The 13,479-nt window shown below is 29.3% G+C and overlaps 1 protein-coding gene across 1 annotated transcript; it reads right to left on the bottom strand.

The window, feature by feature from the left end:
- Nucleotides 1-2,043: 2,043 nt before the first annotated feature.
- LOC129965983 (uncharacterized) lies at nucleotides 2,044-12,340 on the bottom strand. The gene is made up of 4 exons (XM_056080306.1): nucleotides 12,087-12,340; nucleotides 4,932-5,301; nucleotides 3,400-3,603; nucleotides 2,044-3,274 (listed from the first exon to the last, which is right to left on the bottom strand). The coding sequence occupies exons 1-4, from the start codon at nucleotides 12,099-12,101 to the stop codon at nucleotides 2,724-2,726; spliced, it is 1,140 nt and encodes a 379-aa protein (XP_055936281.1). The 5' UTR covers nucleotides 12,102-12,340; the 3' UTR covers nucleotides 2,044-2,723.
- Between the last annotated feature and the right edge of the window lie 1,139 nt (nucleotides 12,341-13,479).

The raw sequence follows: 13,479 nt of genomic DNA, 5'->3' as shown, positions 1-13,479 counted from the left end.
TAGAGATTAAAAATTTTCTTTTGAGCGAGTAGAGTTTTTAGTAAAACTTATCCAGATCATTTCTAATAATATTTTTCAGCTTCAATAATTAACTGGTGAATTAAGTGCAATCGTAAAAACTTTCAGTGAAATAATCTGAAACGTTCCTACTGACATTTGTTTATATTTGATTCGACATGTGTATTTTGACAATATGTAATGAAAGCGATTTCTATGCAATGTATGTTAGTGTTTCATAGATTTAAGTTTTAAGTAATATTATTTATTCTTGAAGAATAAAAATATATACTAAGATCTGTTGCCAAAATACATTTCCAGAAGTCTGGAAGAATACTAAGAATGAGAAAAGTTAGTGGTCTGGTCCATAAGTTTCAACCAAATATCCAGCAAAGAGACAGAAAAGTTAAAATTCACTTAATTCATAATAGGGAAAATTATTGATGTGGTTTTTCATATTTTTTATTAAAGAAAATTTACCATTCATCCAATTATCTTAAAACATTCATTAGGACCTTTTTTATAATTCAATATTTGTGAGCAAGATTTGGAGCGATATGCATAAATATTTGTAATTTATAAATAAAATTAGCTATCGTCTGCTTCTAAAAATCATCTGGTTCTGCTGATATTCTGGTTTTAATTAAAAATATTTCAGACGATATATAATTTTTATGCATAATAATATTATTCACAGTAGTAGTTATTATTTTAAAAGTATTAGATATGATAAATTTTAATCATGAGAAATTGCAGGTATATCGTGTAGTATTATAATAATTTTTAAAAAGTAATACAACATTTAGTTAAGCATTATTAGTTGCAATGTAGGTATATGTTTGTACCTTGGAATATAAAGGCAATCATCTGCAAATGTGAATTTCAGTTTCTTTCGGTCGTTGAAAGTAAGTAATCATGTTTTACATCATTTTTAGGTAACATAGTGTTCCAAAACAATTTTCTAGTTAAAGAAACATTTTTTAATATCAATAAAGTAGAATGAATGTTATTTAAATACCTTTTTCCCTCCTATAATTATTGGAATGCTCAAAATTCAGTTTACTGACCAAATTCTTTATGCATCTATTTTGTTTTCTTGTGCAATAATTGCTTGTGTTCAATGAAAATATAATTTTTAATTAATTAAAAATTAACTGTTTATTTAATTGCTACGAAACTTTCACCATAACAACCTTTATATTTTATAATATTTTTAAACAAATTTTGAAAAACTATTCAATGGCTAAGATTTCTATAAGTAATAAAACATTTAAGATTTTCAGATTTATGTAAATTTCATATGTGTATTAAGATTCTAAAAAAATTGATTGAAATGCCTCTTTTATAATTCAAAAATCCCGGAAAATATTTTCTGCTAAAATAAAAACACCACCGAAATGTAGAAACCATTTCAGCGTGGATGATACTTGATGTTTTGTAGGAATTAGCACTATAGGGACACTTTTATTTTATTTTTCCCTTGTATACACGCACGCACGCACAAAAAAGAAAAAAAAAATTTTACTTATTGATATAACGTTTAAAAATTCACGGCCTAAAAGAAAAAAAAAACAATTAATAAATATTTCGAGTTAAATGTTGTTTGCGTTTTATATTATTATAGTATGGTAATTCTTTGTATAACTAAAAACTTAAAAAAATGTAATTATTTTAATTTTAAGAAATCGTCTGTTGCTTACTTTATATTTTTTTTAAATATTGTTTGCTCCTCATTTTTTATGATTTAAAATTTATAACATTACTTGAAATTAATCGTATCACTTCTAATTGTATTTATTTTAAATTCTATAATTCAATTTTATTTTAATTTCGATTTGATTCTGCTGGTTGTCTGATTTTAGAACATCTGAATGCTCATTTCTAACTAATTTTTTTGCTAATAAATGTTTAAATAATTTTTTTATTACACAAAATATTCTACCACAACTTGTATAAAGAATAAAATTAACTGTATAGAATTGTTGCTATTATAGGTACATGTATCAAGATGCAATAGAAGATACTTTTCAGAAAAAAATAAACAAATTTCATTTTGAACTCTTTATTACAGAAAATATTTAATTCTCATTAAATTGCAGTAACAGCAAAATCCAAACATAGGTAGTAACTTTTAGTGGAACACATATATTTTCAATTCCATACAAATATGAGAGACACGGAACTTAAAAACACATACTTATAAATAGGAAGTTGGTCTCATCACGGGAGCAATAGAATGTCTCTTGCACAATGAATGTAAATATGCGAAAGCAATAAAACTGGCTTTGAAAAGCTTTTTAGAAATGAAATCCTTCTATTAATTAGAATTGCTTTTTCTTTATTATTATAATTTGTTAGCATAATTTAAAATCAAATATGTAATTTTTAAAAGTCATTATTGGCATCAAAACACGGTGTGGATTTATATAACAATATTCAAGTTGTATTATCAAGTAATTTTACAAATCAAATAATTATTGTTTCTTATTTAGGATCAATAAAATTATCTTTCTAAATGAAAATGGAAAATAATATAATTTTTTTTATTGTGTTTCTCTAATTTTTGCATTATTCATGCTCTTTTAGCCGTTATTACTTACGAATAGTTAAAGAGTTACAGCACTCAGATGTTTCATGTTTCCAAAGCCTATCTATTAATAGACATTCCGGTACCCGTTGATAAATCAACCTCTGTTTCCATGTTGTTAACATTGGATAGTGGGTATTTAGTACCCGTGTCGGTAATAACCATGACCGCCATAGACAACAGGTTGCTTGTAAACAACTGATGGCTCATAGGCGAGGGAAGAATGCTGCTGGTAAGAGACTACTGGTGCAGGCTCACTGTAGACAAAAGCAGCCTGTTTCTGATAGGCAACTGGAGCTTCCTTAGATACGATGTAAGATTCAGGCTCGCTGTAGACAACTGGTGCAGACTTTACGACTGTTGGTTGGCTGATGTAGACGGCTGGTTGCTCAGCAACAACTGGTACCAACTGACCTCCTTGGGTAGCTTGTCTGGACTGGGTAACAGATGCATAGTTTCCAAAAGGATCATGTCCGGCATTTCGGCTGTAAGAAACTTCGTTGCTTGCGCCAAGGTTGACTCTGGCATCATAGGCCTGGTCAAGTTTGTAACCAGCTTCGTTGGCAGAGGCATGTCCTAAGGCATCGTAGGCTTGGTCAGCTGCCTGGCTGTCGTAGTGGAGGTTGCCATATCCGGGTCCATCGAAGCTTCTGTGGTTGGTTTCTGCAGCCTTAGCAGCACCTCCAACTCCTGTAAATAAGATAATTATAAAATTGATGCTAAGATATTAATTTGTAGCATTAAGATGTTCGTTAGCTATAGTATGCATGGAAGAAGTGAATTGTTTCAGTAAATAGTATCTAGTTTTTTATTACCGTTGATATTGATGTAGCTCTTGTGGGAATTGTGAGCGTTCTTGGCAATTCCGTCGTGGACGATGTCTGTCCTGGCTGCGTTGACGTCTTGGCTGGCAGCAGTGCCATGAGGAGAAACGGCAGCTGTATCAGCAGTATCGGCGAGAGAAGCATGTCCAGGTGCGATGGCGGCCTCATGCGTCTTTTGAGCAAAAACAGCCTTGCCTTGAAATGGTAGGAAAAAAAAGATTAAAATAGAGAATGGTACGTTTCTAATACATACGGTCAGTCTTCCTAGAATAAGTCACTCAAAGTCATTGAAGTTGCAAGCTTTTAATAGTTTGGGTTTAAATATAAATAAAGAAAAATATAAATGTTAAGTATGCAAATACATTCAACAGATTTCCGTATGAGCAAGATTTTAATTTTAAGAATCCAAGTTAAAAGAATTACATTCGACTTTTAAATCTGATTTTGCGCTTTTCATGCAGAATTATTATTCTTGCATCAGACCATTTCGTCAATAAAAAACGGCCTTATTGAAAGTGAAAAAAAGAAAAAGGTTATATTTAAAATGCTATAATAAGTCACTGAAAGCAAGCTTCCCAATTATAAGCTTTTGAATTCTTTGGTGTGAAAACTTCGAAACCATTTCTAGCTTAAAAGGAAAGAGATACGAACACTTAATATAAATAGGAAAGAAAATTAAGGTAGTTGAAATTTTTTGAAATTATGGTACGTGCGGTGATTAAATCATAAAGGCATTCTTCAACTAAAATACGAGGATTGTACAAAAGACGTTTAATAAAACTTTTTAAAAAAATGAAATTTTGAACCCGAAACTACAAATTTTTCCATTTTTGCAGTGAGATAGAGACATTAGGAGATATTGTGTTTAATTAATTTAGGAATAATGTAAGATTACGAATAATTCATGGATAAATTTCAAACAAATGTTTTCCAATAATCCTAATCTCAAATTTTGTATGCATATCCTGTACATTATAAAGGAAAATGAAAAGAACATTTATAAAATAAGAATTATCATAGAATAAATATAAATTAAGTAACTACATCTGTAGTAAATGTTTTTTCTGAACCTTATTTTCATAATTTGTGGATTTCCTGATTAATTGATAATTATTGCTGTCGAATAAATTAGATCCCGTAGGATTATCGAAAAAAACATTTGCTGCAAATAAAATTTAAAATTCTTGATCAAGAATTGTAATTGTCTCTACGAGATGAAATGACTCGTACGATTAATCTGACTTTATGAAATTATATGACAATTCATAAGAATATATTTTTCTTATTGTCCTTTAAAAATTTAAAAACCTCGATTGCAAATGCAGCAGTTCTCTATACATTACTGCCTGAAATTATAAATGTTAGTAGTGTCAATGAGAAAAGAAAGATGAGGGTACTATAACAAAACATTAATCATCATTAACATTAAAACTTATTATTGCATTAGTTTAAGAGTTTTCGTAAATGTATAGAAATATAATGCAATGAATCAGATCAATTTCTGTACTGATATTTAAACTCACCAACGGTTGGATTGAGAGATCCTTGAGCGCTGCTAGTGTGAACTGCAGCTTGTCCTATGTAGGGGTTGATGTGGAATTCATGTTCGTCAGTCTTGACATCAGATTGTCCTGAATGGGGATCGACATTGGTGGCTTGTGCGGAGTGTCTGATGATGTGACCGCCAAGGTGGTCCTTGCCAACAGCAGTTTGTTGTTTGATAGCACCAGTAGGACCATCCACGTTGGTTGCAGTGTAAGACAGAGTGTGTTCAGGCGCTGCTACATGGGCTCCCACTACTGGGGCAGCATAGGCAGGTCCCAAAATTCCTACTCCAGAGTGGAGGGCTGCATAAGGAGCAGCTAGGGCACAAGAGGCCACAAGAGAGAATATCTGCAAAAGAAATATATGGTTGCTTATAAATGTCATCATGTTATTTTATTTCAGAGTAAACTAATTGCATAAGGTATTCATTATAGAGAAAAGTTGGCTATATATAAATCTAATCCACAGACACAATAATGAAAATATTGCTTCTTGGTTTGTTTAGACATATAGATAATTAAAATTCAGAAATCAAATGCATTTCAGTCGTATTTCTATTTTTTTTTATTATACGCATTATTCAATTAACTTTTTATTGATTATTTTGATAATAATTTCATTGACTATTTGTTTTTTTGTGCCTATATGCATACTTAAGATAATTAAAGAATTTTTATTACTTAGAGGGAATTTATGATTTTTTTTAATCGGAAGAAACTTACGAGCAAATAAAAAAAAAGTCAAGCAAACTTGACACTCAAAAAAAATCAATAACATTTTTTTTTATTTTCTTTATATGATATTTCAAGCCAGAAAAACGAAAGTAAATAAAGAAGTTATTCAACAATTTATAACTTTATTTGTAGCTACAAAAATTATTAGTTATCTCTGGCAATTTTTTGCTCAAAAATATTTTTTTTGAAGTAAGTCATAGCAATGTGTAAAATGTGAATAGATAATGGCGGAAATATTAAATATAATTAGTAATGGTGAAGATATTTTCCAATAGAAGTAATTTATGGGAAAGCTTTCTTATTGTAAATAAAAAGCAAAATATTTTCTTTTTCTATAAGTCCAACAAGAGACCAAGATTCAAATCTTAAAATCTTAAGAGTTTTGCTATCTTTCCGATCTCACACATTTGTTTCGCAATACAAAAATACTAAAGTCAGTTATCACGAGGTATTTCAATATACAAAAGATTTAAAGTGAAACTTAAAATAATCCCAAATCTTCTTTGAGTTTGATACAAGTATATCTTTTAAATTTAAGAAATCTAGAAAGAATGACATTTCTTATCAAAAGATAAAAGAATTACAACTAAACTCATTGTTGTTTTAAATGTATGGAATTACGACACGATTTTTCTAAGAAGGTTATCAAAAATAATCCATACATGATTTGAAAGCTGTCAGAATTCAATGATAAATCAGATCTGACATCAGTGAAACCTTATTTTATACTTGACTGAATTTCTTTTCCTTATTTCAACTTAGTGACAATATCCGTTTTATATTAACTAAATTATATTTACCAAAACTTAACAAATTAAAAATAATTAATCAAATAATTTATATTTTATTTTTGAATATTTAATAAAAGAGTTATCAAAATATGATATTAGCTTCTGAAAAATTTGTAACATGTAAACTTGTAAATATCAAATGTTAAAAACCACAAGCCTTCTAATTAGGGATAAAATAACTCAATTGTTTAAAAGATATTACACGCTAGAAGGCATAAAATTGAAAAATATAATTAAAATTAAAACATTAATAATGGATTGTCTCTTTCAACAACTCAGTGTTACAGAAAAAAAAATTACACATTCATAAAATAAAATTGTATTCTTCAATCTATTTTCGATATCATTTCTAGAGGAAAATTTTATTCTGATACTGTTATCAAAAAAAAAAAAAAAAAGCGAAAAACTGAAAATGTCATATTGTAGATTTATATCTTTTAAAGATGGGTAGATGTTTTCCCCAACAGACAAAGAATGACAAAAATCTTGCCCTACAACATCGGCAAAAATAAATATTCCAATTAGATGCTAATGCAATTTCAATATCATTGGACAGAAATCCTTCAGGAATATTAAACAGGAAATAGGCTATGAATAAACTTCATCTCTATTTACAGTTAGAAAATAAACAATGTAGGCCTTGATTGGGACATGAAAGTAGAGCTACATTATAAAACAATGGCTTTAGATAAAAAGGCAAACATCGCCATTATTTAGTATTTGAATGAAATCTCTTTTTGATTTACAAATAAAGCAAACCGAGAACTGCATTGGAAAAGTGTCATTCATTATGTGAATTGGTACTGCATAATATCTAGCGACACAAAAGAAATAAGAACAGTAAAAAATTAATTATGCACTTTAAACAGCATCTAAAGTTTGATTGATTTACTTTTCAGATATATTAAAGACCGGTTTATTTTCTATTTAAAAAAAAATCTCTCTTTTTTTAATCATGTTAAATTCTGGATTTCGAAGGCCATCACAACTTCCGTAACGATCTCACCTGCTTCGACCTTTTATGCTTTTATTAAAGGACATAACAAACCACACCTCACTTTTTCCCGCGTCTGAGTTTGTCCTTCATTGAGCAAGGCAGATCCGTATCTTTTTGACGCACTTTTTTTCCCTCACTGCATAATACTTTATAGAAATTACGATAATGATTACCGTTATGTGGGAAGGCGTTCAGTCGGTATCAGGTCTCGGAAGTCATTTAGGTCAGACAACAAGTAAACACAACGGAGATCGTGGAACTTGTTCAGATTTGTTGATATACACTTTTTGTTTCGAATAGCTTTTCCTTCATTTGGAGAAATGAAAACCGTGATGAAAAAACACCTTCGCTTCTTTCATAATTCATTAAGATTTTCTGCGGTTCGTTATGCCTACTTCCTGGGTGGGTTAACCTTCGCGTTAATCCGTTCTTCACCCCGTTTTGAGATTACTTGCGTGTCTAGAAAGGCGATTTGTTTATTGAGACTGATTTCATCTTTTGATTTTAGTGTCGACCTCTATGGAAGTCATTTTAGTTAATTTTTTTTCTCCGATTCAGACGATTTTATCAAAAATTTGTTTGCTCTCAAAATTTTTGTTTTTATAGCAAGAAAAGAAGAATTTTCATTACTGTCTTGTTGCCATTAAGTAAATTTTACTTAAAAGTTTTTCAGAGTTAAGGAAAATATCAAAATTTTAGGTTGTATCATAAAAGATTTGATTCATATTTTTTAGGACTTTTATTTATGCATTCTTGTTGCTTGATTATATGCTTATCATTACAAAAACCAAGACTGTTTTGAGAAATAGTTTCGGTTATTCTGATATCACAAACCTAGCATCTGAGCTTCATTTGATAAGTAGTTGTCTAACTTAAGTTTAGTTTAGTTTAGTTATATTAACGTCCCTTTGTAAAGCAATACTAGGGCTATTTTGGGACGGACCTCGTAATTTTGAACCGCGGTCAGATGACGAATACGACACCTGAGCTGGCATTCCCCCTCTCCACACCACACCACACCAGCGGGAGGACGTTTGGCATAACGGATTTAACGTGCAACAGACCCCCTTACACGACGGTTCTTCGGTGGAATCGGGTCTCGAACCTGAAACCCTACGGCTCACAAGCCGAGACCTTACCAGCAGGCCACCGCAGCCTTGTGTCTAACTTCAGATATTCTTCTCTGTAAATCAAACGTTTTAATTTCAATATTTTAAAATCAATACCTATATTATGATTTATGGGACTGCCATTAAAAATGTTTATACTATCATGGAAATCATGTCTTTTATGATCTTCATATTTTAAAACTACGATGTACTGAAATTTACATTTTTTCCAAACCTTTTCCTTTCACAATTAGGCCTTATATTAAGTGACCTCTATAGCTAAATATAAATTAAAATGTTCTTTTGCTTGATTTTTGTTGTTTTTGTATGAGCCCAAATTGAGAGAGAGTACATAATCAGTGACATTCAATCGAATATTTAAGTCAAATAGTGCTGTAATAAATAGTTTCATATTAATAATAATAAAAAAATACATAGTAAATGTACTCAACTACAAATATTTCTTGACTTATTTTCAATGGAATTTTGATTCCTTAAAATTATATTTTACATTTTTATTCATATTATCAAAAATAACAAAAATCCTTTTTATTTATTTATTTATTCCCATTATCATAGTCAGACAAAATTATATATTTTTAAAATAAAAAAATGCCTTATTAAACTTAATGTCAGTAAAAAATTCTTTATTTATATTTAATAAGGAATTTTTTTTTAATTAAGGGAATATCATTTATTAGAACAATAATTGTTATAACGTAGTAGGTTTATAGAAATTAACTGAAAAAAAGAAAAAAATAGGATAAATTTCTAAAAACAAATTCCACTTTAAACTCTTCAACAAACTTACAAATATTAGTAACCAAATTAATTGGCATTTCAGTAAATTCTAAGAATGAAACTGTGCTTCGATATTGGAATACAGCATTATTAGTGACTAAGTATATAAATATTTTTATTACAGTTTTTTGATAAACACATTTATGAAGCTTGAGAAAAATCATGCATACATTAATTGAAATCTAAATATTTAATATGCTTAATTAATGCAAATGCAGAAGAATATTTTATACGCCTTCAAAAGTATTTTGGTCTATATTGTTTCTAGTGTTACTATCGAATAATTGTAGAATTCCTTATCTAATGGCCTTAGTAGTTGACATGAATCTACCATTCAATTTTTCAAAAAAAAAAAAAGGAATTATCATTTTTTGTAGCAATTTTTGATAAATTGAGAATATCAATTACGAAAGAAAAAAAATCCGAAATAGCAATTAAAATACCAAAAAAAAAAAAAAACCAAACAATCGAAGAAATTCATAAAAAGTATGTGCAAATTAAAAAAAAGGAAAATGAATATATATAGAAGAATTCTCAGATTTCTTACATATGTTCCGAATTTTTTTCTGACAATCAAACAGTAGAAACCTACATTGATTGTCTCCATGGTTCAATACAAACAAACAAACAAAAATTCAAGCGAACAAATATACAAAGAAGTTACAGAACCTAATTTTCCAATCATTTATACTTTCGATAACTAACCATTAGAAACAAAACTTCGGATGTGTGACTTCACTGTTTCAAAAGACGTTTTTGATGTCTTTATCAAAGCCGAAAAACAAAGATAAACTGAATAAAAGAAACGGAATGTCGTCGGCAGAGAACGCTTCATTACTTATGCCTCCAGAGAGGAAACTTCTTTTCTACAAGCTGTGTGACCTAATCTGTTACCCTTTGTTCCTTTGACGAACGCTTCACTGTTCAATGAAATATTGGACGTTCCGCCTCAACACAGTTGCTTATCATTTGGAGAGAAGTTCTAGAATGAAATGTTTTGTCTATCAAGACAATATCCCTTCAATTGTTTATATGGAGCACTTTCGTAACCTTTTGGATTTAAATTCTAACTGCATGAAGTGCATATCCGTTTATTGGTTTAAGGCAAGTAAATGAAAGAATTGCAGCACTCAGTCAATGACTATATTTAAACAACCCATTGAAGATATGATGAAACATCCCTTGTTTAATACATGTATAAATAAAGTATATAATCTGATAATGATACAGTTAGAAAAGTGAAGAAAAAATTTAGTAGATAAATAAAGCAATGGCATTAATAATGAAATCTTCTTACATATATGAACAGTTTAGCACAAATATTTTTAGCACTCTATCAATCATTGAAGCAACAGTTATAAAAATCATTGTAAAATTCTATTTTATGATTAGAAGATGTATTTGAACAATATGATAAGTTCATAAATAGCAAACAAAAGTGCATAAATAACAACTTCAAGCTAGTTACTCTCAAGGATATCAATTCATTGTATTATGCAATATTTATTAGATAGTCATTTTTGATGCATATCTGATAATTACTTTAAATATAAAAAGAATAGATAAAGAGCAGAATTTAATAATTAAAGCATGTGAAATTTAAGGAATTTTATAGTAAATAAACATTTTTTTATGTTAAAAATATTGAGAAAACCCCAAGTATTATATTCTCACTTTAAAAAGAAAAATGCGGGTTCCCTATGCTAACTTTAGCAGCTATTTTTTTTAAAGAAAAATCCAAATATTATTAAAATAAAAAAAGTTTTAATTTTATTTTTTCTTATAGCAAATCTATAAAAATTAAGTGTTTTACAAATTGTCTAATTATTATCCATAAATTTCTGAATCAATGATAATTTATAAGAATCCCTTTAAATTATACATTTTAACTTGGGAAAAAAAATAAGAAAAAATTTATCAAGAAATTAGATTTGCTGTGCCAGAATTTCGAAAAACAAGAAGATTTTTAGCAAAATGCTATTGAACTCACTAGTTTTTTTTTTTTTTTTTTTTTTTTTTTTTTTATCGTTATAAAAAGTTACATACCACTACATTTGCTCAAAAAGTTCTAGAATGTAATAAAAGTTAAATCGAATATTTTGACTTTCAAAAATTTTTTCATATAACAAAAAAAAAAATGAAATTGATGATTCTAATAAAAATGTAAATATTAGTACTATATCATATCCCAAAATAAATATGTATAAATGATGCAATATACAAACTAATTTCACTATGTATAATTCCGGACTATTTTGGGAATTCATATAACTCATGATCTGAGGATTTATTTTAGTTTCAAATTAAAGGAAAAATCGCTTTGATTAATTTGGGCAATAAACGACTGATTTTCAATAAATAAATAAAATAAAAGCTTTAGTTTTTTTTAAAAAAATTTAGCTATCCGTTGCAATTTAGTTGATAAAGCAGTCCAAATCCAATCGCTGCAATTAACAGTTAATTTTTTTTAATAATTTATATTCTATTAAAACTAATTCAGTTACAATAACTCTTGAAAGCTGATTTTAAAAAAATGAAGTTGCTTTTTTCCCCTTCCATTTAATAGTATGAAATTACCCGTAAAAAATTATAAGCTGTAACAGTTTAAAATGAAAGATGTCTGGCGACATGTTTCTTTACGAGAATTGAAGATTCAAGTTATTATTCCTTCAGATCCTAAACCAACTTTCCCTTTACTTACCAGACCAGCGATCATGGTGGTGATCTCAAACTGTTTCTTTGGCTTTTGGAATCACAACTTAACTGTGCTCTGTTCCTTCCATAATTCACGTTTTTATACCAAAGTCGATTCGGTTGTGGCCAGTTGTCCTTGGGGGGTGCAACTCACTTTCTTGGAGACCGACCCCACCCCTTCCAGAAGTACTTGACCTAGATTAGGATGCCTACTGTCTGCGCGAGGAAGTGGAAGATTTTCATGGGCGGTGTAGGCTTCAGGGGGAGATATCCTTTTCCACCAACTGACTCATCTCCCCTTACAATTGTTTGGGGGTGGGCCACTGTTTACTGGTGCTTTTAATAAGTCTTGATCAGGTTTCGAAGACGTTTCTTTGAAGGGTGTTGTCGTCCCTTTGATGGTGGACGTGGATTCGATTTTATTTTTTTGGAGAGGCACGAGGAAGTGAAGTAGAATCTTTGTGTTCCAATTTGGAGAGAAACAATCGAATGTAACCTTGTGTGTTGGTGGCGTTACCAGGAATTGGGAATGGCGTCATGAGGTTGATTATTAACCACAGAAGCCGATGCTTGATTGATATGGGAAATTGAATTTTAGAAACGTTTAGTGAAGTGGACGAGTTTCGTAGAAAAATAAATTACTTGAATTTGCCCTGCATTTATCATTATTATTTTAAGAAGTTGCATTAGATTAGATTAGCAAATATGTATTATTTGGTAAGCAGTTGGTTCAAACCATAGTTATTTAGAATTAAAAGAAACAATCTAGAAGTGATTTTGATTAATTTTTATTATTCTAAATATTATTACATAATTTTAACGAGAATAAATTTTAAAAAGCTTCATACTTATATAAAAGGCTTAAATGATAACAATTTTTTTTTTAAATCATTTTTTTTTTCGAATATAAATGTGTAAATAAAATGTGTGATTGTCGAACAATAATTTCGATTCTAGTTAAATTAACACGTTTTTTAACCTTTTTGATTATGAAAATAAAACTTTTAAAATAATTGACCCCCCCCCTCCCCCCGTCTACCTTTAAACACAATAATTCAGAAACAGAAAGAGTTACACAAAAGCAATTTGATGTTGCACAAAGATCGATCTTTTAAGGAATATTTCAACTCAAGATTTTGTTGATATTGAATGTTAGGATATCCCGAGACCGAAAAAAATTATTTCTGGGATTATGTTTATATACAAGCGATTTAAAAAGCGAAAAAAAAACCCCTCATATAAATAATATTTGGTGTTGTCTTTATAACAAAACTATTAAACAGCATCAAATTTTGGATGAAATTTCTGAATGGAAATTCTGTCCGTCTGTGACATGTAAAAACGATATTTTGAAATCATATAAAGTTAATTGAATGAAATTTGACGTATGATTTTATCAA

This window comes from Argiope bruennichi, chromosome 4 (genome assembly GCF_947563725.1).
Source record: "Argiope bruennichi chromosome 4, qqArgBrue1.1, whole genome shotgun sequence".
In the NCBI taxonomy this organism is placed as follows: Eukaryota; Metazoa; Arthropoda; class Arachnida; order Araneae; family Araneidae; genus Argiope; species Argiope bruennichi.
The sequence above is the reverse complement of the archived record's forward strand: the minus strand, read 5'-3'. Positions and strand labels throughout refer to the sequence as shown.